The sequence below is a fragment of the Carettochelys insculpta genome, chromosome 4 (assembly GCF_033958435.1).
Source record: "Carettochelys insculpta isolate YL-2023 chromosome 4, ASM3395843v1, whole genome shotgun sequence".
Lineage (NCBI taxonomy): Eukaryota > Metazoa > Chordata > Testudines > Carettochelyidae > Carettochelys > Carettochelys insculpta.
Window position 1 is genome coordinate 114,357,583 of NC_134140.1, and position 26,458 is coordinate 114,384,040.

Genomic DNA, 26,458 nt, shown 5'->3' on the forward strand with positions numbered 1-26,458 from the left:
TTCAGCCCTTCTGGAATAGGATACCTAAACCAGGTCAGCTCTCACCCCGCCACCCCCTGCATTGGCAGAAGGACTGAGAGACCAAAACACCTACTCTTACGCAGCAGTTCAGGCACTCACTGAGGGCCCCGCACTGCAGGCGGCTGTGCAGGAGGAAGATGGCAATACCACACCATGTCACCCTTACTTCTGTGCTGCTGCTGGCAGCAAGCTCTGCCTTCAGAACTGAGCTCCTGGACAGCAGCCACCAGTCTCCAGCTACCCAGCTCTGGAGACAGCACTGCCAGCAGCACAGAAGTGATGGTAGCAATACGACAAACCCCTGTCACTAACCGTGCAACCCCCTGACAACTCCTTTTAGGAGCAGAATTCCAGATTTAAATAGGTGAAATCATAAAATGTATTAGTCTTAAAATCTTATGACCATGAAATTGACCAAAATGTACCACCAATTTGGTAGGGCCTACCAATAAGTAATGTGAAGGTGTTGAAGGGCCATCTCACTTTAAAGGGAGTAGCATGACAAGGACAGGCATAATATGACTGTACAGTTCTGCCAAAAAAAAGTCTGAATAAATTTTTGACTGATATTGGAGAGTTTTGTTCAATACAGAAGGAACAAGCTGTTGGGACAAGTACATTGGGATAAATAACAGAGTCTGGGGGATCCTGCCTTCCCAAGAAATTCATAAGATCTGATCAGGATCTATAACCAATTTGATACTTTCAGTTACTTTACAACAGTGTTTACAGAGCTCTTGGAAGGACAAGTTGATATGAATATCCTTCTATCTAATGCAGTAGTGCATATTGCTAATAAAAAACAAAACACAAGAGTAGAGAGTCACGGCATGTTTAGAGAAAGGGACAAGGAGTGGGGTTATCCTCTGATTACCTAATGTTAACTACACAGCATAGTTGGTCCCTTGATGAAGTAACAAGTTGCAGTATAATACATTTTATATATTTAAAAAAATTAAAAATTAAAGTACATCTCAGCTGCATCCCATAGCCTCAAAGTCATATAATCTCCCATTCTGGTAGAGGTCACGGTAAAAAAAAACAAAAAAACAATCTTATAAATCAGGAAAATGTAGTGATCTCTCAGACCTGTTCAGGCTACGCATTACATGAATGTAATAATTCTTGAGTGAGGGGCAGTTGTGATGTCATAAAATAGGGATTATGGCTTTCTGGAGGAGAAAAATGAAAATCCGTGTAATACAAAAACATGCTTGTATCGCATTATTATGAGGCAATTTCAAAGTCATGTGAAAATGTCCCAAAGATTCAATCACATGGCCACACAAACCACATGGCCACACAAACAATGAGAGATGGAAATACCATGATGATGTACAGAAGCCCTGCCTCTCATGGTACCAACTCTGAAGAACAAATAACGTCACAACATAATGATGTATAATTCACAATGGGCAGCAATGCACGAACTCCCAAGTAACTGCCTGAACTGAACTCCTGTCTGCCTGAACTCCAAAGTACAAGTTGAACCCCTCTAGTCCAGCACCCTCGGGACCTGACGGGTGCCAAACGAAAGAATTTGCTGGACCACAGGAAGCCAATATTGTCAAGCAGCAGCACCAACACTTTTACTGCTTATTGCGCTCTTAGAAGACATATGGGGTAAATTACAGCTAAATAACTGCACAGAACACTGAAAGCCAGGACTGGCGGCTGAAAACAAACTATGGGACCACAGGAAGTTTGGCCACACCCATGGTAAGTGGTCATCTGGCCAACTAAAATCATGCCAGATTATGAATGTTGCTGGATCAGAGTGTGCTGGACTAGGGAAGTTCAACCTGCAACTGCAACCTCCTTAAATGCAAGTAAATTTGGTAATAAAAAACGGGAAAGAGAGATACACCAAGCATCAACCTGTCTCTCACTGTAACCTTTAAAACAAAAAGCAGTCAAGTAGCACTTTAAAGACTAGCGAAATGGTTTATTAGGTGAGCTTTCGTGGGACAGACCCACTTCTTCAGACCACAGCCAGACCAGAACAGACTCAATATTTAAGGCACAGAGAACCAAAAACAGTAAGCAAGGAGGATAAATCAGAAAAAGATAATCAAGGTGAGCAAATCAGAGAGTGGAGGGGTGGGGGGGAAGGTCAAGAATTAGATTGAGACAAGTATGCAGACAAGCCCCTATAGTGACTCAGAAAGTTCCCATCACGAATTAAACCCTGTGTTAATGTGCCACATTTGAATATAAACGCCAGCTCGGCTGTTTCTCTTTCCAAAACGCTGCGATAATTCCTTTTCAATAACACGCATACCTTTAGGTCATTGACAGAATGCCCCATTCCATTAAAATGTTGACTAACTGGTTTGTGGATCTGGAGTGTTTTGATGTCTGTTTTGTGCCCGTTGACCCTTTGTCTAAGGGAGTTAGAAGTCTGTCCAATATACAAAGCATCTGGGCATTGTTGGCACATGATGGCATATATGATGTTAGTAGAGGAGCATGAGAAAGTGCCCGTGATTCTGTGAGTAACCTGGTTAGGTCCAGTGATGGTATTTCCAGAGAAAATATGTGGACAAAGCTGGCAGCGGGCTTTGTTGTAGGGAAAGGTTCCAGGACCTGTATTCCTGGGGTATAGACTGTGGCTGTTAGTGAGGATCCTCATGAGGTTGGGAGGTTGTCTGTAGGAGAGAACAGGCATGTCACCCAGGGCCTTCTGGAGTGTGACATCTTGATTAGGGATAGGTTGTAGGTCTTTAATAATTCGTTGCAGTGGTCTGAGTTGGGGGCTGTAGGTGATGATCAGTGCCCAAAAAAGCCAAGAACAGAACACCACTGGTCATCACCTACAGCCCCCAACTCAGACCACTGCAACAAATTATTAAAGACCTACAACCTATCCCTAATCAAGATGTCACACTCCAGAAGGCCCTGGGTGACATGCCTGTTCTCTCCTACAGACAACCTCCCAAACTCTTGAGGATCCTCACTAGCAGCCACAGTCTATACCCCAGGAATACCAGTCCTGGAACCTTTCCCTGCAACAAAGCCCGCTGCCAGCTTTGTCCACATATCTTCTCTGGAAATACCATCACTGGACCTAACCAGGTTACTCACAGAATCACGGGCACTTTCTCATGCTCCTCTACTAACATCATATATGCCATCATGTGCCAACAATGTCCAGATGCTTTGTATATTACACAGACTTCTAACTCCCTTAGACAAAGGGTCAATGGGCACAAAACAGACATCAAAACACTCCAGATTCACAAACCAGTTAGTCAACATTTTAATGGAATGGGGCATTCTGTCAATGACCTAAAGGTATGTGTGTTACTGAAGAAGAATTATCGCACCATTCTGGAAAGGGAAACAGCCGAGCTGGCTTTTATATTCAAATTCGGCACATTGACACATGGTTTAAATTGTGATGGGAACTTTCTGAGTCACTATAGGGGCTCATCTGCATACTTGGCTCAGTCTAATTCTTGACCTTCCCCCCCACCCCTCCACTCTCTGATTTGCTCACCTTGATCATCTTTTTCTGATTTATCCTCCTTGCTTACTGTTTTTGGTTCTCTGTGCCTTAAATACTGAGTCTGTTCTGGTCTGGCTGTGGTCTGAAGAAGTGGGCCTGTCCCACGAAAGCTCACCTAATAAACCATTTCACTAGTCTTTAAAGTGCTACTTGACTGCTTTTTGTTTTGATAGTGTATAGACTAGCACGGCTCCCTCTCTGTTACTATGTAACCTTTAAGTAACTTTGGCTTCTACTCTTTTCCATGTGCCGCAGGCATTTCACCCCGGGGGAGATGCTAGGAGGTCTTCTTCCCCAGGCCTCTGGCGCGGGCACAGAGCGCACAAGACCCCAGGGGCTGGTGGAGACAGGAGTGAGACCAGTTCGATGTGACGTACAGCGGCACGATCGCAACAGCTCCGCAAGCCCAAACATGGGGCGGGAGGGGGAGCGGTGGAGGGTGTCACGTTTTCCCGCCTCCCCCAGGCCACCGCTGAGCCCCTGGTCCTGCTGCCCTCTCAAACGCGGCGCGAGTTTGGCGGGCGTGGCCCTTCTTACCGGGCTCCCCGCACGAGCGGGGCCCGCCGCAAGCAAACCACAGGCACGTCCCATTCGTCAGGCGGTGGCTGAAACCTCCCGGCCCGCCCCGAAGAGGCGGTGCCGCTGCAATGCGCATGCCCAGGCCCGGGCGGCCCCTTTGTAGTGCGCGTGGCCCGGCTGGGCGGCGAGGAAGTGCTGCGGCGCCCATGGCGAGCGGGGTAAGGGGCATGGAACGTTCCCGGGCGGGATGGAACGCGCACGATCAGGCGGCCGCGGGGCTGCAGCGGGCAGGAGGTTGCAGCGCATCGGGCCGCTCCCTCGCTGGGCTGCCTAGCTGCTCCTGTGCGGCCCCAGCGGCCTGCTGGGGGTGGGGTTTGCAAAGCCCACCAGGGTGCGCGCGCTGGATCTGCCCAGGGTTTTAGAGCCGGCAGGGGTTGGATCGCGACATGGGATGCTGGGGCATCAAGGCTCTTCTCTGGCGCCGTTGCTCGAGTTTAACTGCACGGTGGTATTTTCTGAAGACAAGTGCTGGATGGATCTGCACAGAGCCATGAGTGGTCCTGCCCCAAAGCGCTTCTGATCTGAGCCCCTACGCGTGACACAGGGTTACACACAGGCATAAAGTTAGGCTGATGCCGTTTGCAGCATCATGGGCCCAAGATAGCAGTTAGTCTTGAATGGATAAGACAAGGGGGGAAATATCCAGCATTCTTGATTTCTAAGAAGAACGATAATCATTGTAAATGTGTTTACCCAAAGTGGTATAAATACAGCAGTCTGGAAGGCTGGGTACATAATTACATGGGAAACTTGTTCCTATCATCTGCCTCTTTGCCCTTGTGTGGTTGTGGAAAAGATTAGCCCATTAGTCTCTTCTACAGCTGTAAGATCAGCAGACAGTCTTCATCTAGTGATGGTAAGTTGGCGATTTCACAACTTCCAAAATCTCTTGAGTCTAATGGTAACAAGGCATCCTTAAGTCTGTGTAGGCTATGGATCGTGCCTCTCGTAACTCCATTTAAGACCATCATTTACAGCGTTGACTGTGACTGTAGAGGCCCACATGAGAGTGACAGTCCTTGCTACATCTGCTGCATATGTAGTGGGTCTGGCAGGTCCTTACTGTCCTTTCTACGGGCTCGCTTCTCCTCTGCCAGCTGTCTGATCTTCATTTTGCCCCTCTGAAGGCCCTTGTGTAGTTCCTGCTTCCAGCTGCTGCGGTCGTCTGCCGGCTCTTCCCAACTAGCTGGGTCGATGTCTACTTCCTTGAGGTCCCTCTTACAGATGTCTTTGTAGCCCAACTGGGGGCGTCCGGGAGGTCTTTTGCCAGAGGCTAGCTCACAGTACAGGATGTCTTTTGGAATCCTTCCATCATTCATCCTGTGGACGTGGCCAAGCCAGTGGAGCCGCCGCTGCCTGAGGGTATGCATGGTTGGAATTCCAGCTTCCTCGAGGATGGTGTTGTTGGGCACTCTGTCCTTCTGATCTTCCGCGTTCGATTTAACATGCCTGGTGGGGCCGCGCTAGATCAAACAATCAGAACTCTGTCATTGACCCTGGTACTCCTCGTAGTCATGAAGACTGAGGGAAATCAGTGGAGGAGTTTCTCCCGTTGACCTCCTGCTGTGGGACAGCAGGAAAAATTGGTTTAGGATACATTGACTCCAGCTATGCAATTCATGTAACTGGAGTTGCGTATCTTAAATCGATTCCTTCCCCCGACCCCCATAATGTAGGCTTGGCCCTATGCTCTGTATGCTGCTTTCGTCTCAACTGCGTCCTGCATCACCAATCTGCCTGAGGCCAGGTCTATGCTACAGGGAAAAATCAGTTTTAAGATTTACAACTCTGGAGCCGTCTATCCCCCTTGCCTACATTTTGCACATTGGCAGGCCCAGGTTTCCCACTAACCCAGTAAGATGCTGTTTACTCTGCCTTGCATTTTGCTCTGGTCCACTGAATTTCAACTATTTATTGGTTCAGTTATTTAATAAAAATATACTTTAAAAATGTTGTCTTGTCACAAATACGAAATTCATAACACAAAAAAGATGAACTTCAGAGGCCTGAATGGAATGCTGCATATGGAGCAGATTTAGGACTATGAATAATAAGAAATGTTGAGTTGAGCAGATTTTGAAAATGTGCCTGTTCTCGCTGTCCGAGGTGGTGTATTCCATGATTGATTTGCAATATTAATGCATTTGATCCTTGTTTAATCTGTATGCACTACTATGTTGCAAACCTCTCTAATAAAACTGTAACCATATGTAAGTAAATGAGACGTATGTGAGCAATTCTGCTGAAAAAAGTGGGTGTGCCATGTTACTGAAAAGGTTGGGAACCATTGGTCTGTTCTGTATATTTTAAGCTTTATCTTTATTTAAATAACCTATGCTCATGCACATTTTGAAAACATTCATTTTTAAATGCTCATATTTAATGGGAGAGAATGAATACATTTCCATAAAGCACAAAAAGGCTCAACTGAAAACTCCTAGTTTATTTATTGCTTGACAATTCTTTTTGTACCTTGATCTGTAGAAACTGACTAGATTTCCTGGCAGACTTTCAGGAACTTAGTCACAGTCCCCCAAGTGCAAAGCAACGTAACTTGTTGGTTTCTGTGCAGGTCCTTTACCTTCAGTTAACATATCACATTTATTATATGCGAAAAGACAGTAATGCAAAGTAAACTAGCCTTAAGTTTGTAAAAAGGGTGGGAAAGTAGTAGCAAAAGCCTTTTCTGCTTGAGGGAAATTGTTGTTGCTATGCCAGTATAAGGAAGCTATTTTGGAGTAGCTCCCCCGTGTTGGCACTTAATTTTGGGATAATTATTCTGCTTACAGTGCACTAGCTGTAACCATGCCAGTCAATTGTCCTGTGTAGACAAGGCCTTAACTTAAAGTCAGTCTCAGAATTTACTAGAACATGGAAAGTATGTTCTGTAGAAAGCTATTGCACGTAACATTTCCCTGAAAATGTGCTAACTTATGTGGCTAAAAAGGAGTATGTTAGGTTGATAGAGGTACTACCAATGTGAGATTTTTTTTCATAACTCCTCAGATGATGCATTTGAAGCTCATCAGCGTTCTAAAAAGGGAAATCTAAGAGCAGTCCAGATCCTCATTCTCACAGGACTCCATTCTACTCTTAATCAGAGCTGGAAGTGCACCCTTGTAACCGGAAACACTGATTCCAAAATTTTTTCTTTTCTAAGTCTGTAAGTTTTGTTTATCTTCAAAATGTTTCTGTCCTTCTTGACTGGAAAAAAAATGAGCTTCCTGTGACAGATAAATGTACCATGGTCTAAGGTGAAATTCGTCCACGATGCAGAAGCCTTCATGGAGCCTTGGTATGGGTAGTTCTGCTGAAAGAGCGTTCACACATCAGTACATCTCTGTTTTTGAGTAAAGATTTTCTGTATTGACCACACATAATCAGTTGCAGAATGCCACAGTGACAGCAGGCAGGGTGTGGGGAAATACATTGACATTTATGAGGACCCAAACTCTTATGTGAGACAAACGTTGTAATGAAATACTCCAAACTTTGTAATCCTGAATGCATGTGCTGGTGGCACTAGCTGCAAAAACCATAATGTGCCTCATCTAAATGCTGAATGTTTATGTTAAAATGTTACTGACATTGATGGACTCTCTGACCTCTCAAGGTCCTTTCCAGTTCAAGTGTTCTGTTATCTAATTGTTCATATGATTCCCTGCCCTCCACCTACCCATTACTACAGCATATTGTCTCCAAAATAATAAAATTAAACTTGAAGTCCAGATCTTGGTGATTCTTATTTCAGTTCCTGAATGCAAGTGAAAGGCCACTGTCCCTTTGCTCTAAAATCATTCGGAGTTGTGGGTAGGATCAGATCCGTAACTTCATATCTGGGATTGTTTCCAAAAATTAGAAGCCTTTCTTTTGTTTGTTCAGTCCCTTGAACAAGAATTATTGCAAACGAACAGTGCAATAATTGTGCCCTTTTTTTCACTTAGGTTATTAAATGCAAGGCCGCTGTTGCCTGGGAAGCTGGTAAACCACTCTCTATAGAAGAGGTGGAGGTTGCACCACCAAAAGCACATGAAGTCCGTATTAAGGTAACTTAAGCAAATGTTTATTGTTTGCTTTACCCTTGGTACTTTGGGAGAACAAAAGTTGAATAGTTTGTTTGCACTTGTAGAAAAGAAGTTGAATTATTGCGTTTGTTTGACACGTAGGTAAGGTTCTAAAGTACCGTTTATTACACTGTGTTCCATAAACGACTTGCAGGTGTGTCACGAGCATTTGATAAAATACACTGATGATCTGTATTTTCTGTTTATTAAAACCAGATGTCATGCCAATGTTCTTCATTGCTATGATACCTCAATCAATTACTTGGTTTTGTTTTTGCTGTTGCTGTTGAATTTATAGTGTTTTTATGAAACATAGGTAAGGCTCCAAAGCAGTGTTTCTTAGTCTGTGTCTATACTACAGAAATCTGTTGACAGAAGTCACTGTTGACAGATATTTCCCAACAGAACCTCTGTCTTCAGAACACATTCACACCTAATAGGGGCTCCCACTGTCAACGCTCTCTGTCACCAGAGAGCATCCAGACCGCTCAGCCCTCTGTCGACAAAACAGCCAACTGGAAGCTCTGCAAACAGGGCTGCCCAGTGAATCAGAAGCCCTCTCTGTCAACAGAGGGCCCTCCCGGAGCACCTAAACTATTTTTTTATTGACAGAATCTGTCAACAGAGGTGCTATGCCTCGTACGGTCAACACAGAACTCTGCCGGGAATACTGCTGCGTTCTGTCAACAGATTCTCGAGAGAATGCATTTGTAATCTGGACGTTCCTTAGTTTTGTCGACAAAAGGCCTCTTCTGTCAACAGAGCTCTGTAGTATAGACCCAGTTTAAACTGGGCTCTGCAGAACACTGATGTTCTGTGAACAACTTGCAGGTGTTCCACAAACAACTGGAAAAAATACACTGATGACAGGTGTTTTCTGTTAGTAAAACCAGCTACAATGTTACTTCTTCATTGCCATGATACCTCAATCAATTACTTCATTTTGTTTTTGCTATATAGTTGCTGTTTGGGGTTGGTTTCTTTTCTTTTCTTTTTTTTTTTTCTTTTTTTTTGAAGAATATTATTGTTTGGTATTCCATGGTCTGAAAAAATTTAAGAAACGCTGGTCTAAAGAAAATGGTGGTGTCAGGTTTTTGGGGTAACATAAAATGAAATTGCTGCTAGTCAGAGGCCTAACTCTTGTTTTGGTCTTAAGCTAAAGCCTAAAAATCCCTGCTAGTCTCAGGGATCAGTGGCGATTTTAAACCATTTTAGCTAGAAATAAATGCTTTATCCCAAGGCAAAACTGATTTCATTAATTTGTTTTAATTATTGATATTGTATGAGTCATTCAGTGCTAGCCATTGCATGTCATAATTTATCAGACCTTAAACTCATCACTGTGATTAGCATCTTTGCTTCTGATCCTGAGAAGCCTTTTCGATACAGTATCTCCCAAACTTAGCTTGGGTGTATGTGGTGCTTATGAGATTATTTAGAAGGTGTGTACAAAGTGAATTTTTTTTCCCCACTTTTGGAAATTGACTTGATCCCATTTGAAATCCGGGATACCGCGTTGATTTTCAAGTGGCATAGACCACTTGTTAGCAGATCTTAAGTCAGCAGCTCCCAATTTCATATCAGAACTGAAGGGATGAGAACCAAGCAGAGATCACAACGTGACTAGTTTTTTCAGGTAAAACATATCTTGTGACTTGCCAGTGGTAAAAACACCTTTTGGTTAAACTACAAAAGTTTTCAGTGAATTCATCGTAGCCCTAGGCTTGGATTACTGACCAGAAAAGATACTTCAATAACAATTCTCTCTTTAGATCCTACTATATTACGTCCAGGATATTTCAGAGTATAATACTATTTCTTTAGGTTGTTGCCACTGCTGTCTGTCACACAGATGCCTACACGCTGAGTGGTGCTGACCCAGAGGGATGTTTCCCGGTGATCTTGGGTCATGAAGGAGCAGGAATTGTGGAGAGTGTTGGGGAAGGAGTAACTAAATTTAAACCAGGTAGGACAACATTTGGCTCTCCACACAAGGGCCTTTTCTAGTTTCTTTGGAAATCTTGCTTTACTAAAATAAATTGTCCACTGGAAAGCAGAGTTGGTGAGTTGCTGTGATGTTTTTGTTGGGTGATACCTGCCTAAAATTTTCCTTCATGTGTGTGGCCCAATACTAGCCTGACTAATGTGCTCTCAGTTTACTGTTCAGAAGAGAATTGCGTACAGGATTGTTATGTCATACTGCATGAAGAACAGTTTGAATTCAGTTTGTGTTTTAAAAGCATCAGTTGGTTTTAACCAGTTGAACAATTAGAGATAACAGCTGTCTAAAAAAACTGGTTTCTCAATATAAGTTTTCCATCTTTGTTTCTATATAAGTTCTTGTTTAACTTTAGATGAAAATTGATTATTCAGGCATCAGATAATCAGGGTGTTTTTTTGTTTTGTTTTGTTTTTAAATACACTGCACTCTCCAAACCTGTTTTTTGTCATTGTATATTTGTAAGCATTTTGGAGACTTCAAATGCACAAGTAAGACTGCATGAATGATTTCCCCCATTAAAATGTCATAGCATGACCATGTTACCTGACCACATTCCAAACGCGTGTATGTTCTATGATGCCGTCTTTTCAGTGTTTAAACAGCGAGTTATATAAAATGTTTCTCTTGTTATGTTCTCTAGGTGACACAGTTATCCCACTGTACATCCCACAGTGTGGAGAATGCAAGTTCTGTTTGAACCCTAAAACAAACCTCTGCCAAAAGATAAGGTTGGTGCACTTCTTTCTTGATACGCACGGAACAGGAATTATTCAGCATGCAGCTCACTGATATAACAAAGTGAGCTGAATTTGTATCAGATTGTTTTGACTTTCATATACCATATGATTAAACGCAGAGCGAGGTCACTTAGTTGGGCAGATGCATTTTTAAGTTTGTTTTACAATACCCATTTTCCCCCTCCTTCCAAAGCTTAGTAGTAGTTTTTTGGTCTCCTTTTCTGGTCTTGCTTAAACCCACTTCTTTGTGTATGGATGTGATACTCTGCTACTAATACTGTCATTTGTCAGGATATCTAGTAAGGGATAACTAGTATTCAAAATTCTGTTTGATTCAAGTGGTGTCTTACAGTAAAAAACGTATTGCCCTTTGAAAAGAGAAAAAAATGGCTATCGTCAATATCTTCAACCCATGGAATAGTATTTATCCCTTTTATGGGTACCTCTATACTGCAGAGTAAAATCTCAGGAGAGGTCTACACTTCTGGGACGATCGACACTCCGGAGGTTCAATCAATCTTCCAGAGCTAAATTGAACATTCCAGGTATCTGTGTCGGTCCCAGTACACCTTGCAGTTGCGAGGAGTAAGGGAAGTCAGTGGGAGAGTTTCTCCTCTTAACATCCTGCCGTGGGGACAGCAGAGAAAGTCAGTCTAAGGTATGTTGACTCCAGCCATGCTATTTGTGTAGCTGGAGTAGCATCTTAGACCTGCCCTGTGTTTTCTACTCTTTAAAATGTCTTTGTCCTAAATGTGTTGCACATCAGTTAACCCTTCCTAAGGTGTCACATATGCAGATCTCAGTCATGTAAGCCAGTGTCTCTCAACCTTTCCAAACTACTTTGTCCCTGTCAGAAGTTTGATTTGTCTTGGACACCTCCAAATTTTACTTCACTTAAGCCACTTGCTTACAAAATCAGATGTAAAACTATGAATCTGCCACAGCACTCTATTACTAAAAAATGGCTTGCTTTCTCATTTGTATAATTACAAACCAACTGGAATGTAAATATTGCTCTTTCATTTCAGAGCAGTATAAACAAGTCATTGTTGGTATGAAATTTTAGTCTGAACTGACTTTGCTAATGCTTTCAATGTAGCTTGTTATAAAACTTTGGTAAATATATAGATGAGCTGATGTACCGCCAGAGGATTTCTGTGTACCCTGGTTGAGAGCCACTGATGTAAACCACTCGAAGTAGAGCTCTAGCCATAATGCATCTGACAAAGCTGGTCTTTGCCCACGACAGCTGATGCTGCAAAATATCTGTTAGTCTGTAACGTGCCACGGGACTTCTTGTTGTTCTAGCCATAATGGTGGCTGCTCTTTTAGCAGACCTGGCATAAATGGTAAGTGAATACTAGCATGGCCTCAGAGTTTCCATTTATACGTGCCATAAAACCACTATCCACTATGATGGGAGTGGCAGGGGGTACTCAGCAGAAACTTGGGGGGTATCTGCACTACAATAGCAGAATATGATATTTAACTTGGATAGACGTACCCAACTACTAGCTAAAGACTAACTAGAGAACCACTAGCACTGAAGCCATAACAGTACACATGTCTGTGTGCTCAGATTCCTGGGTTGCTACTTGGATGGCTACCCCATGCTGAAGCCTGTGTTGCCTCAGTTTCACTGCTCTGGTAGCTAAAACCTAATGTAAGTATCATGTGCCATGATTGCAATGTAGGCGTATCCTAGGACTAGAACAGAGGATACAGTGGGGCAGGAGTGGGATGTGTTGGTGCGCACAGTTATGACTTATAGGCATTCTGCAGTTCTTTAATGTGTCAGCATGCTCTTAGGTCTTGCTTCTTCAAAGCAATTAAATTCTTTAAATCCCACTGAAGTCAGAGAGACTTAAGTGCATTCGTAAGTGCTTTGATGAATTGAGGGCCCTGGAGCCTGAGCCAAACCCTGTTAAAGTCAGTAGAAAGACTTCAACAGGCCCATAGTCTCTAACTTTCATGAACTCAACATTTACTTAGTGTTTTCTCTCACGGTAGTCATGTAACTAAATCGCCATGCACGGTTAAACTGTACAGGTTGAACCTCTCTAATCCGGAATACCCTCGTCCAGCAATATCCGTAATCTGGCATGATTTTAGTTAGCCGGATAACCGCTTATCATGGGTGTGGCCAAGTTTCCAATCAAGTTTATTTATAGCCAACAGTTCTGGCTCTCAGGCTACGTCTACACTAGCAAAAACTTCGAAATGGCCATGCAAATGGCCATTTCGAAGTTTACTAATGAAGCGCTGAAATACATATTCAGTGCCTCATTAGCATGCGGGCAGCTGCAGCACTTCAAAATTGACACGGCTTGCCACCGCGCGGCTCGTCCAGATGGGGCTCCTTTTCAAAGGGACCCCGGCTACTTCAAAGTCCCCTTGTTCCCATCTGCTCATAGGAATAAGGGGACTTTGAAGTTGCTGGGGTCTTTTCGAAAGGAGCCCTGTCTGGATGAGCTGCGCGGCGGCGAGCCGCATCAATTTCGAAGTGCCGCAGCCGCCCACATGCTAATGAGGCACTGAATATGTATTTCAGCACTTCATTAGTAAACTTCGAAATGGCCATTTGCATGGAAATTTCAAAGTTTTTGGCTAGTGTAGACACAGCCTCAGTGTTCTGTGCTGTTATTTCGCTGTTATTTACCCCTAAGTATCTTTTAAGTGTTCAGTAAGCAGTGAGTGTGTTGGTAATGCTTCGAGACAATATCAACCTCCTATGATCTGGCAAATGCTCATTCAGCATTGGTCAGGTCCCAAGAGTGCTGAACAAGAGAGGTTCAATCTGTACCACTTTGTTAATTTTTACCATGTCGCTTCCTGGACTCTCCTGTAACATTCTGTGACGCCACACCAAATACCATTTATTGTATTCTGTTGAAGAGTTACCCAGGGAAAAGGACTGATGCCAGACGGTACCAGCAGGTTCACCTGCAAAGGGAAGCAGATTTATCACTTCATGGGGACTAGCACCTTCTCTGAATACACTGTTGTGGCTGATATCTCTGTGGCTAAAATAGATGCTTCAGCACCTCTGGATAAAGTTTGCCTTTTGGGCTGTGGAATTTCAACAGGCTACGGAGCTGTCATCAACACTGCCAAGGTATGGGTTGTAACTGTTTGCATGGCTTATGACCTTAAACTGGAGACCAAGTATTATAATGAAAATCTGTCAGGGAGCAAGCAAGACCAGAGGAATAGCTGCTGAGTGGGTGCAGGGTGAGGAGACATGTATTTGTCCCCTTTTTCCTCTTCTGCTGCCAGATTTGACAGGAAGCAGGACGTAGCAGAAAACAGGAATACTGAACTGGGCTTCCTCTGCTTTAACCTCAGCAGGTGGAGTCAGGTGACTGCAGACAGAAAACCCTGTTCCTCTTTCTCCCAGTTGTGTGTGGAAGGGGGTAGGAGAAGCTTCTCTTGATGGCTCCTCTCCACATCCATTTGCCTCCACCTTGAGCTTGAACTGCTCAGGGATTTGTTTGTGAATGGACATTGCGATTCAGTGGGGGTTAACTTTTGGTAAGGGCAGACTTGCAAAGATTGACGTTGCAAGGCTGCTTTAAATATCTCCTCTGATAAAGTGAGCTTTGCTTCCACTGCCTCTGGTGCCCTCCCATTCTGTGTCCTGCCCCCTCTCTCCTCAATTGGAGGAATCATAGCCCACTCCAGCACTTCAAAACAGTTCATAGAGCAGAGAAATCTCTGGTATATCCCGGCATCTGAGTGACGACTTCTAACTTTTTGGATCTTTATTCTTCATATATAATCTCATTTCTCCTACATGTGAAAGCATGTGTTTTTCCCTCCGTCCTGAAGAGACTTCTCTTGCTGTCTTAGGTGGAGCCTGGTTCTACCTGTGCCATCTTTGGTCTGGGAGGAGTTGGGCTGGCAGTTATTATGGGCTGTAAAGTGGCTGGAGCTTCTCGGATCATTGGCATTGATGTCAACAAAGATAAATTTGCCAAGGCTAAAGAGTTTGGAGCCACTGAGTGCATCAGCCCTCAGGACTTTAAGAAGCCCATACAGGAGGTGCTGGTTGAGCTTACTGACGGTGGAGTGGACTACTCTTTTGAGTGCATTGGGAATGTTGGCATCATGGTAAGTGTGCGCCTGGCAGTACTGATGGAGAAGGGAAGTCTGTTTGTGACTTGGGATGCTTAGTTACCTGAAAAGAAAGGCAAGCCCCTTTACCAGGAAACATTTTGTCCATTTTCTTCCCCACTGAAAATAGCTTGGAATTTTTTTTTTTTTTTTTTTACAGTAGGTGAACCAGGTCCTTTTCAACAAGGGTTTCCAGGCATCCCTTTTTTGATCGGAACACCCAGTTTTGGCCAGACCCTGGGGGCTCTGGTCAGCACTGCTGCCAGGGCTGCCAGAAGTCCAGGCAGCAGCGTAGGAGGGTTAAGGCAGGCTCCCTGCCTGCACTAGTTTCACATGCTTCCTGAAGCAGCTGGCAAGTCCAGCTCCTTCCAGGAGCTACAGAGAGTGGGGCAGACAGGGAGCCTGCCTTAGCACTGCTGTGCCACCAACTGGGAGCTGCCTGAGGAAAGCACTTCCAAGCCAGAGCCAAGGCCCCGAATCTCCTCCTGCATATGAATCCCCACCCCAGGCTCGAACCTTCTGCTGTGCTCCAAACCCTCATCCCTGGCCCCATTCCTGAGCCCCTTTTTGCACTCCAAAGCCCTTGGCCCTGGCCTGGCACCCCTTCCTGCACCCCAAACATCTCATCCCTGTCCTCACCCCAGATCCGTCATCTTCTCCTGCATCCCAACGCACTGCTAGTGAAAATGAAGGTGGGTGAGGAGAGCGAGCAATGGAAGACAGAGTGAATGGGGGCAGGGCCTCAGTGCTGGTGCAGGCAAGGGTAACCAGTGTTCAGTTTTCTGGAATTAGAAAGTTGGTAAACCTAATTTCAACTAATCCTAAGTATAAATAAAAGGCAGATTTACTGCTTAGATGGAAAACAGCTCCTTTTATGCCCTAAAATATAACTCTGGAAGAAAATTCGTTATTCAGGGCCTGGCAGGGCTGGAAAACTATGGGGAAAATAATTTCCTGTGACTTTGTTTTCATTTTTCTATCCTCTTGAAAACTTAGTATTGCTAGAAAGTAATGCGAGCCAGAATGTTTTCCTAATTCTTACAGTACCAGTGTAGACCAGCTTGCTCTTTCAAAGTGCAGGCCAAGGTTCAAGGAAATAAACAGACTCCATTTTACTGCAGGTGGGAGATAGGAATGTACCTTAAGGCTGTGTCCAGATTACAGGAATTTGTCAACAGAAGTTTTTTTGTGGGAAGGTATCTTCCGACAAAACTTCTGTTGACAGATTGCAGCCAAACTGCCAAGCTGTGTCGACAGATCTGCTCCCTCAGCAGAGAGTGGCTGGACTGCCTGACTGCTCTCTTGACAAAATGGCCAACCAGAAGCACAGCAGACAGGGCTGCCTGGGGTCCCAGAAGCCCTCTCTGTCGACAGATCTCTGTCAAGAACAGCATTAGGCCTCATGGGGAGTGGGTAAGATTGTCAACAAAAGGGTTGCGTTCTGTCAATTTCCTGATGACAGAATGCCTTGGGAATCTATACACTCCGGGTTTTGTCGACCAAACCCTCTAATGTAGATACAGCCTAAGTGTTTTTAGAAAATCTTGTGGGGCAAGGTATTAAAATATTGGCCTTTTTTTTTTTTTTTTTTCTTTTACCAAAGTGGCAGCTTAAACCACTTAATTATGTATACATCTATATGTCAGTTTTTTTCTTAATTTTATATATAATCTCTGACCCCTACTGTCAATAATGTTAAAAATGATGAAATTTGCGTGGGACTACATAGCATCTCTACAAACACAACAGATGCTTCTTACTACTGATTTGCTTTGTCCTTTCTGTTTGAAGAGGGCGGCCTTGGAAGCCTGTCACAAAGGCTGGGGAGTCAGTGTGATAGTTGGAGTAGCCGCTGCTGGTCAGGAGATCTCTACTCGTCCCTTCCAACTCGTAACAGGTCGCACGTGGAAAGGGACTGCCTTTGGAGGTAACTTTCTGGCACACTGACATTCTCTTAGTACTTTCCCCCTAACTTGGTAGCTGTCTTCCTCCATTTTGTGTAAGAAATTTGTTCCTTTCGAGATAGTATTAAGCTGCGTATACACTTGCATTCCTCTTTCGAAAGAAGCATGCAAATAAGGGAAATCGAACACACAGATGAGGTTCTAATTTACATATTCAGCACCTCATTTGCATGACCTCCTTTCAAAAGAAAAAAGCGTAGACAGGGCTCTTTTGCATGGAAACCCCATCTTCAAAAGACCCCTTCTTCCTATTTTGTTTCAGGAAGAATGGCTCATTTGAAGATGAGGATTACTTTCAAAAGAGCCACGTCTACACTACTGGTTTTTTTTTTCCCTTCGAAAGGAGAATATACAAATGAGGTGCCAGATATGTAAATCAGTGCCTTATTTGCATTTTTGATTTCTTGCATTTGCATGCCTTTCGAAAGAGGAATGCTAGTGTAGACATAGATTTAGTGAATGCTAGACTGGCTTTTCAAATAGAACCTTTTATAAATAACTGTCCCCATAGGCAGGCTGTGACTCATCATCCTTCTGTTTCACCATATATATTTTAAAAAACAAAAAGTAGCCATATTGGGGGTATTTCGCTGGTGCATATCTATGGTTGTATTATTTTGGAAGTGCCTAATTGTTTCTTGAAGACTTGAGCAGTAACAAGGGCCGTTTTTACACAGGCCACTTCCTTTGGAAGTGACATGCTAATACAGGGAGCGAAATATGCTAATGAGGTGTGCATGCAAATTCCCCACACCTCATTAGCACAACGTCATGTGATTTGGAGTCCAGAGAATGCGGGGGGGAGGGGGGCCTGTGCTTCCAGAAGGAGGTGCTTCTTCCGAAGGCCCCTTCTTCCCAAAAATTTTCAGGAAGAAGGGGCCTCTGGTAGAAGGACTTCCTTTTGGAAGCTGCCCCTGGGGCTGCGCTTCTACACGGCATTTTGGAGTCTGGAAGAACGGTCTTCTAGACTCCAAATCATGTGACATTATGCTAATGAGGTGTGGGGAATCTGCATCCACGCCTCATTAGCATCTTTCACTCCCTGTATTAGCATGCTACTTGTGTAGAAAAGGCCAAGCAGGGCAGCTGACCTGGGAAACAGGAAATAACCTAAACATGTTTGTGTAATTCACTCTGCAATGTTTGATTCCATTTGCTCAGTGATTGGCCTCACTTGTGAGGATTCAGAGCTGGGGTGATGCAGGAGGGTCAGATGTATGCCCAGCTCACACTTCCTCCCACTCCCACGGTCAGTGCTGCAACACTTATGGTGAGTGTGGGGGACGGTCCTATCCCTCTCCTAGAGCAGTGCAGCCCAAGCTTGTTCTAGCTCACCTGGTTCCAGGGGAGGAGTGAGATTCACCTCCACCCTCACTAGTAGTAGTAGGCAGGGACAAAGGGAGCTGTTCTATCCCTTTCCAGGGCTGTCCCCCTCTCCCAAATCCTCCCCACCATTCACTTTTATTAAAACCTTGAGCCTTTAGGAGGAAGCTGTTTTAAAATACAGGAAGCAGATCTGACCACTCACTGTCAGAAAGACACATGTTGGCTTTCACTTATTCCTTATTATCCAGCCATTTCGTAGACATAATTCAGAATGAAAAGCTGCTGGAGTCTTTACTAAGTGTCCAAATTCAGTATCGCTTGTATACAGCTCTCTTCCATGTAACACCCAAGTGGTGCTGTAGTCAGGTCACAAAATAAGCAGTGTAGACTACTAAGAACACTCAGCCAGTTTTGTGAGGTGATTGCAGCTAGATCCTGAACACAGCTCCCTGCCACGAAAGTTAAGGCACTTGGCAAATGCAGCCTTCTGTCTCAACTCATCAGTTTAGTTGTATTTTTGCATTATTGACTCTAGAGCTATTCTACAACCAGATGGGGATAGGTATTTTGACATGACCTTAGGATCTCTCTCATACCAAAACTGAGCTTTACCAATTAATGCGTGGATTGGGGCGGGGGTTAGGACTGATACGTTTTATTCCTACTTCTGTCCCTCTGTGTCTTTGAATTTACTGAGTAAAAATTGGGGGTGGGGGTGTATTTTTTAGGCTGGAAGAGTGTAGAGAGTATACCAAAGCTGGTGGCCGAATACATGTCAAAGAAGATCAAAGTTGATGAATTTGTAACTCACACTCTCCCTTTTGACAAAATTAATGAGGCTTTTGAGCTGATGCACGCAGGGAAAAGGTAGGTTTAAATGTCTTATGTCTGTAATATTGAATAGCTCAGTTAATGTTTACAGGGCACTATGTTCCTCCTCTGTTTACTTGATTCAGGTGTCCCCCCCTTTTGTTTCAGTTAACATGTGAAATGCTAAGCACCAATTGTGTTCATACACACTAGAGCAACTAATGGCTCACTTTGTTCCTAGGTCACTAATGTAATATAAGCTGCTATTTTAGGAGGGGATAGGTGAAAGGCAAGGAAAATTACAGTAGCTGGTGTCTGAGCTGAGGAGGAAACAAATGATAAACTACAGTAAGAAAACTAAAGCTATAAAAACATAAATGGAACACTACCTTCAAGCAACAGAATAAAAGTAGAGACTGAAGGAAATTAAAAATACAAAACTCCTATATTAAAATAGCCCTTAAAACTCAATTCAGAACAATTATTTTAGAAGATCTGTTATTACAGTAGAACTTCAGAATTACGAATGCACCAGTCAACCACGTCATTTGGAACTGGAATTACACAATCGGCCAGCGGCAGATGAAAAAACAAAGTACAGCGTTAAAGGTTTACAAAAACAATGAGCAGTATTTTTCTTCTGCATAATAAAATTTCAAAGCTAGATTAAGCCTGTTTGGCTGTAATATTTTGTTCACAGCTAGGAACATCATCCCTGCCCAACATGTTAACTCTTAAGGTTCTACTGTACTTAATTAAATTGCACATTCCTCCACCAGAAAAGCTTAACTGGCTGATAGCCAGGTTAAACTCAGTATTGACAGTCATATGGTAGTGAGCTGGTAATGTGCAGTTTATAAACATGCTGCATTCATTGTCCTCTTATCTTGTGAGCCAATAGATTTTGTGTGCGTGCGTGCACGTGCGCACACCCGCCCCCCCCATGAGACTTTAGGCAGAACTAAAGAACCTTCAGGCTGTGTCTACACTACCACCCTCCTTCCTTTGAAGGAGGGTGGTAGTGTAAACAAGCCCTCAGTCATTAGCTATGTGACTTCTGTCCATGTTATCTTGCCTAGGGTCTCTGCTCTACTCAGGTACGGGCAAGACTGCACTGCTGTTTGCATGGAAGCCTCAGCTAGAGCAGTAAGGAAATCCAAAACAGTTTTCTTTGGGAAAGGCTAACTGAGGCTCTCCATTGAGCTTGGTGCAAACCTAGAACAAAACATGAATCAGCACACAAGCACTTCTGCCACCTGGTGCCTAGCAAGCAACATATCACCAGTGCATAATAAACAGTCCAGGATCTGTTCCAGGCATAGTATAGGCCTGACAACTTTTGTGAAGGGGATGGTCTGATTTGCTTCTTGTAGAGAATAGGCTGGATCCACGTATGGATTGTGTATTACATTTTTCTTTGCACATGAAGAGATACACCACGGCAGAATACAGAACTTGTGAGCTTAAAATTTAATGCAAAAGAAAAGGCAACATCCCGTTTCTTAGAAATAACATTAAGCTTTCTTCCCCAAGCTAATGAGGTCTGTGCCTTAGAGTCATGGGCCAGAATACTGGGAATTCATCTTTATTAAGGGTAGTAAAGTGAGTGCTTTAATTCCAACTCCTAAGTGAGTTCATTGACAATGGGTGAGAAAGAGCTTTCCTTCCCTTTAGAAAAGCATTTGCCAAACTATGTGCTGGCAGAACACTGCTGTTCTAATAGTGACACTGGTTAATGGCGATCTCTTCCCCATTCTTAGGGGGTTAAAAAATAAATATCGGGATAAAATTTGCTCAGTTTTGCTCACCCCTGGCTTAGACCTACAGTAAACTGTGATTCAACCTTCTGGCCCCCCATGGCTGCTTCTCAAACCCCCAGCCCATGCAGCTACAACTCAACTCCTCCTGGCCCTGCCCCGCAACCCTGGCTCAAATCCCTCAGCCCTGTGTGACAGTGGCTCAATCACCCTGGCCCTAGCTCAAACCCACTGGCCCTGCATACTGTGGCTCATACGCCTTGGCTGTGGCTCAATCCCCCCACCCCACCGCCTGCAGCCCCAGCTCAAAACCCTGGGTCCCACACGGCTGCAGCTCATCCCGTCTTAGTTAGTGTGATGTAAAAAACATGAAGTATTCCCTGGAGAGCACTGTGGCGTTCAAGTGCTCCAAGATCAGAAAAAGTTTGGGAACCGCTGCTCTAGAAATAGAAGCAGGATTAATAAATTGTTGAGGTCACCTACTTATTAAGTGCCTGGATAAATAGAGAAGGTAAAATCACTTAGTGGACATGATAGAAATTGGACAAAAACATGCAGTTAAGTCCTTTTCCTAGTAATTACATTTTGTGTTTTCTGCAGACACTGCATTGCCCACACAAGCTTTACCTAAGAATTAACTTGCAGGAAATGAGACCTGAATTAGATGAATCCTAGCTCTTTAGTGCATTTTTATCCTCCATGTGAGCACACTCTGAAATTGTAACAGAGCAAGCAGTTTAAATTTAGGTGCGGAAAGGAGAAAACACGTTTAAAAGACATCCATTATCCCAGATGCTATCAAGAGTGTCACATTGTGTGGAAACACGTCTCTGAAGTGAAGGTTTTAAGAATATAACGTAGAGAACTGACATTAATCAACATGACTGACCAGTTGCTCAACTTAGCAGATAATTCAGCTTTTTCTGTTAAAGGAAATAGTCATTTGAGAGAGAGGATGGGAGGGTTGGTCTTTGATGACATGTTGAAGTAAGTAATATTTCAGGGACAACGATGAGTTAACTTTTTTTTTCTCTCCTTTCTTGGAAGCATTCGTAGTGTCCTGAAATTTTAAGGATCATGAAGATGGAACCTGCCACTCTTAGCACCATACTGTACCTGCTAATTAATGGAGCTTTTTTTGAAGAGGCATAGGATCAGCTGGAGAAAAAATTAATTTGTAACGGCCTCTCCTTTAGGCTCAGTCTCTATTAAAACATCGTAACTTTATCTCAGACTAATGGTAAATACTAAATCCGCCAGTGCAACTACGGCTGGTTGTAGTTATGAAATTCATGTTATCTCCTGCTGAAGTTATTAGAGCACTTAATACCTAAGGGTCTGTGAGAGTTGTAGAGGTGTACAGTGGAACACAAAAGCAGGGGGGAGAAGACCCAGCTGCTTCCTAATCCTTGTGGTGAGGGCTCTTCCCACAGCACTCAGCAGCAGTAAAAGTTTGCAATGAAGCACGCACATTGCAGAGAAGTTTGTGGACTAAGGGAATATTTACACCATTTTAACAGTTCAGAATAGAGGGTTCCCCACTACCCCCTGCCCTGCCCCCAACCACTGCCACTAGATTCTTAGCTTAGTTGCTGAAGATGATGGAGCTGCTAGCAAAATGCTGTAATGTGGGCTGCAGTGGATCTATCCTTCCTGTAAGTTCTTTCCTAATAAGGTTAAGGAGAAGACCTGTTAGCAACCTCCTGTCCTGACCTCACCGCTCTGAAAGCTGAGGGGCACAAGAGGGTGATTTAACTCAAGGGCTAACACCCAGCCACTATGATACGCTAGTCCCTGATCCTGTATGTAACCCTACTGCAGTTTTCCCCACACGTCTTTTATTTTGAAAAAGCAATAAAATTAATCCAAGGTTTCTGGGGTGATGTTGCAGTCTGAGGCCAGAAGCCACAGCCACGTAGGCTGTGATTTGTCCACTCTTACTGTAAGTGAAATGAGGCAAGTTCGCTCCTTGCCCCAGGAGTGCTGAAGGAACATTGAAAGTGATACTGAGGATTCACTTTCTTCCTCCTGGCCAGTCTGTAGCAAATCTGTCCAACTCTAGGGGCTGGATTAACTTCACGAGAATCTTTTAGGTTGTGCCACACCTGCTTCATTTCCCCTTTGGCTAAAATTAGCATCTAGTGTGTTGAGCCCCTGCCTATGCTGCAGTATTGCTGTTAACCATTTATCAGCAGGAAATAAAGTAAGCTGGAGGCTTTCTAGCAGATACATATAATGGAAATTCAACACTGTCATTCCATACACCCGCCTACAGATCCACATTACAGTTTAGTCCATTATTTAGACGTGGTTTCGTTATGACAGGTTTAGAGAAGAAATTATGTGATTTACTTACAACTTAGGTGGTAGCTGTGTTGGACTTAAAGCTTTCCTTTGTTTTACGTTTATTAATTTTTCTAGGGAAAAAATGAAGTAGGGAATGGAGAAACCCCCTGTGGTCACCACAAGCAAGAAACCTGAAATTTTAGTCAGGTATCAATCTTGGTTAAATCATAGCATCCACAACTGCGAGGGTGTGATGCTTTTACTACCACAGGATCATCATGTGTCATTAAGTGGTGTGTGACAGGGAGAACCACACAGACCTGTTAGAAAAATAAGGTCTAACTCAAGTTTAATCATTTTAAGTATCTGGCTCAGTGTGTGAAAAGCCACCTTCTGTAATACCTGGGTAATTAGTGATAGGGGCCCCCTCCTCAAAAATCTAGTTGCGCTTTTGGCAGGAGCCTTCAAGTAAAGATAAACTGTCTGAAATTCAGTAAAGGATCAATGAACAGATGGAAACTTTTATAAGATTTAAACTATTTAAAAAAATTTAGAAGAACCAGAAATCCAGTATGAATGGGTAAGCAAAGCTGCAGCTGGACACATTAAAAAATATCTGCTAGAAACTGGAAAAAATAAGAAAACAGCACAGAGAAAAGCCAAATGGTTACATTCTTCTGATTGACTTGCCAGCTGATGAATAAACTAGCAGGCTGCCTAAAAGTTAATTTAAATTTAGACCTTCCTTAATGTTTATTATAAACTACCATGACATTTATCTGCACAATATCAGGGTTTCTCTATATTCATTGTATTTGTCCATTCAGCTACCCTGCTGCAAATACTTAATACAGAGGTGTATTAAACCATTCTTATAGCAGTTCAGCACCCAGTTAAATTAACTGCATTAATTTACACTGGTTCAAGTGCATCTACGGGAGCAATTTAGACAGATAAACACTTGCATGTACCCAGGCCTCAGAAATGCCACATCCATTTTATACTTTGAAAACAGTTTCCATTAAAAACTTGCAAACTTTAATTTATATGCCCAAGTCAAGACTTTGTCACGCATATACACACACAAAAAAAAGCCAAGACAATTGTACCCACTCAGGTGACTGCCATGGTGGGCAAATGTCCATGATAGTCATCCCAACTTTTAATCTTCTTAGTACATTACATACATGGCACTCAACATGGAATTCCACTCAAGTATTGCAGTCTGTTTTGTTAAAATCCACACCTATACATGTGCGTGCACACACGTGAGCCATTTCAGGTCATTTTTTACTGAATCATTTAAAAAAAGGGTAATGAAAATGTTGTCACAATGATACTCCTACAGCAATAAAGGTCTGAGGCACTGTGGAAAGAGAAGACTTTTCTGGCAAGTTTCATGTTTCGTTGTGCCCTCAATGGGTCCAGTTCTCTAAAGCTCTAATTGCCCTCAATTTAAGTGGTGCCACTAAGAGGTGAGGACACCTGCAAGGAACAGGCCCCCATGTGACAATAAGTCTGACACCTAGTAAAATGTGCACTTTATGCCCATGATTTTATTATTTGATTTGTCTCCATTGGTTTAAGATTTTCTGTCACTACTATGTTGCAAGGAAAATAGACATGAGGTCTGCAACTGTGGGTGAAATCATTTTCATTACTAATCCAGGAAAGAAAAATCTCAGCAGAAACACTTAAGAGGGCTGGGGGTGGGAGGACAGAGGCTAATCAACTCCCTAGTCCTGGAGATGGTAACTTTTAGATCAGGGTGGCGGTAGACAGTCAAGAAGTATGGGGAAAATTGCACTAATGCTGCCCACCTATATCTGGACTGAGCACAGAACACTTCAGTTTCCAGGGCTGACAATCTGACACTTTTCCAGAGCATGAAATTCACTTATAAACTTCCTTAAAATTCAAGAAAAATAGTACAGCAGCTGTATCTCAGAAACTTCCTCTTCACTCAAAAATACCTTTTTAAATAGTTTTGAAACTCCTCTTGTAATCTTTTCATCACTTTGTAATCCCCATCACCTAATAGCTCAAGGCCCCTCAGTAAAAACACACATGGGAGCTGGTAAATCACTTTTTCTTGACACCTTTTTCAGGTATGAAGTAGTTTCACAGTGATCTTTTGGAGGACTAAACTGTACCAACCTCTGCTCTTTGCAGAAAGCAATTTTCAAGTGATTTTTGCGACAGAGAACCAGCACTAGCCCTTTCCAGCAAGAACAATATCGATGGTCTCCATTACAACAGAGGAAATTGAAAATGAGCTGAGACAGAACTAAATCTGAAGGAAGATGAGTCTTGGCAACATGTGCCTCTTTCAAGTACATATGCCCTCTCTCTCAGGTTGTAAACGAAGCCTATTGTTAGCAGATGTGGCTAAGCAGATCTCTGGGAGAAATGAAAAAAAAACAGTGATGTGCAACACATCAAGTACCCAGTGGGCAAGTAACCCATGCTTTCTCGCTAATACCATAAAGTGACAGAAGGAACCACTGGTCTGATTGAAAGACAGTGCTAAAGGGGCAACTGAAGGAAAACAAAGAAAATACAGTGCAAGTGTTGTGGGCAGGAGGGAAGTGGAAAATATTTTAAATGCTTCTCTCCTTTTTCAGATGCTGAGTCAAGTTCTTCAAGATATATATACCAAATGCAGTTTTCCTCTCTTATCTACAGTCAATGAGAACAAAACAAATGATAAAATCCCCCCGTGTTCTGTACTCTTAATAAAATGCACAGTACAGAGACAAAAGATCATTCAGATCCATCGGTTCAGTCTAAGCTAACACTGGGACATGAAGTGAGGACGAACACTGTCCAACCGCCGAGTTAAGATTTCACAGCCAGTATCTGTGATCAGAAGAGTGTGCTCAAACTGTGCAGACCGCTTCCCATCTCTTGTCACTGCTGTCCAGCCATCAGGCCAGGTTTCGTCTTGCCACCCACCTAACAAAATAATTATTGGAAGATTAAAACTGCTCAAGTCTTTTTTCCCCCTTGCATTTTCATGTCTGGAAAAATACACGATCATGCAAATCATAGACAATGGTAGCTCTTAAAGGTGCCCCTTCTAAATAGTATATACACAGTGACTGTTACAAACATGAATGTGTATTACCCAGTGAATCACAATTAATCTGTCATAACCCTTTCAAAAACTCCCACTTTTGGCATACATTTTCCACTTCACTTCTATCACTGCCATACCACATCTGCTGTTAAGAGTACACAGCAAAACGTGAATGACAGCAAATGAAGACAGAGCTTCAAACTCGGTTTTCT

At 43.2% G+C, this 26,458-nt stretch overlaps 2 protein-coding genes across 2 annotated transcripts in view; one reads left to right on the plus strand and one right to left on the minus strand.

The window, feature by feature from the left end:
• The first annotated feature begins 4,214 nt into the window (after window positions 1-4,214).
• LOC142012779 (alcohol dehydrogenase class-3) lies at window positions 4,215-22,108 on the plus strand. The gene is made up of 9 exons (XM_074993561.1): window positions 4,215-4,266; window positions 8,053-8,154; window positions 9,997-10,138; window positions 10,815-10,902; window positions 13,807-14,026; window positions 14,761-15,021; window positions 16,816-16,951; window positions 19,043-19,181; window positions 21,929-22,108. The coding sequence occupies exons 1-9, from the start codon at window positions 4,255-4,257 to the stop codon at window positions 21,951-21,953; spliced, it is 1,125 nt and encodes a 374-aa protein (XP_074849662.1). The 5' UTR covers window positions 4,215-4,254; the 3' UTR covers window positions 21,954-22,108.
• Window positions 22,109-22,260: 152 nt separating this feature from the next.
• Window positions 22,261-26,458, minus strand: part of METAP1 (methionyl aminopeptidase 1) — a 37,460-nt gene continuing 33,262 nt past the window's right edge. Inside the window, exon 11 of the mRNA XM_074993540.1 lies at window positions 22,261-26,122. Coding sequence (XP_074849641.1) covers window positions 25,959-26,122 — 164 coding nt within the window. The 3' untranslated portion in view covers window positions 22,261-25,958. The remainder of the gene's footprint in view (window positions 26,123-26,458) is intronic.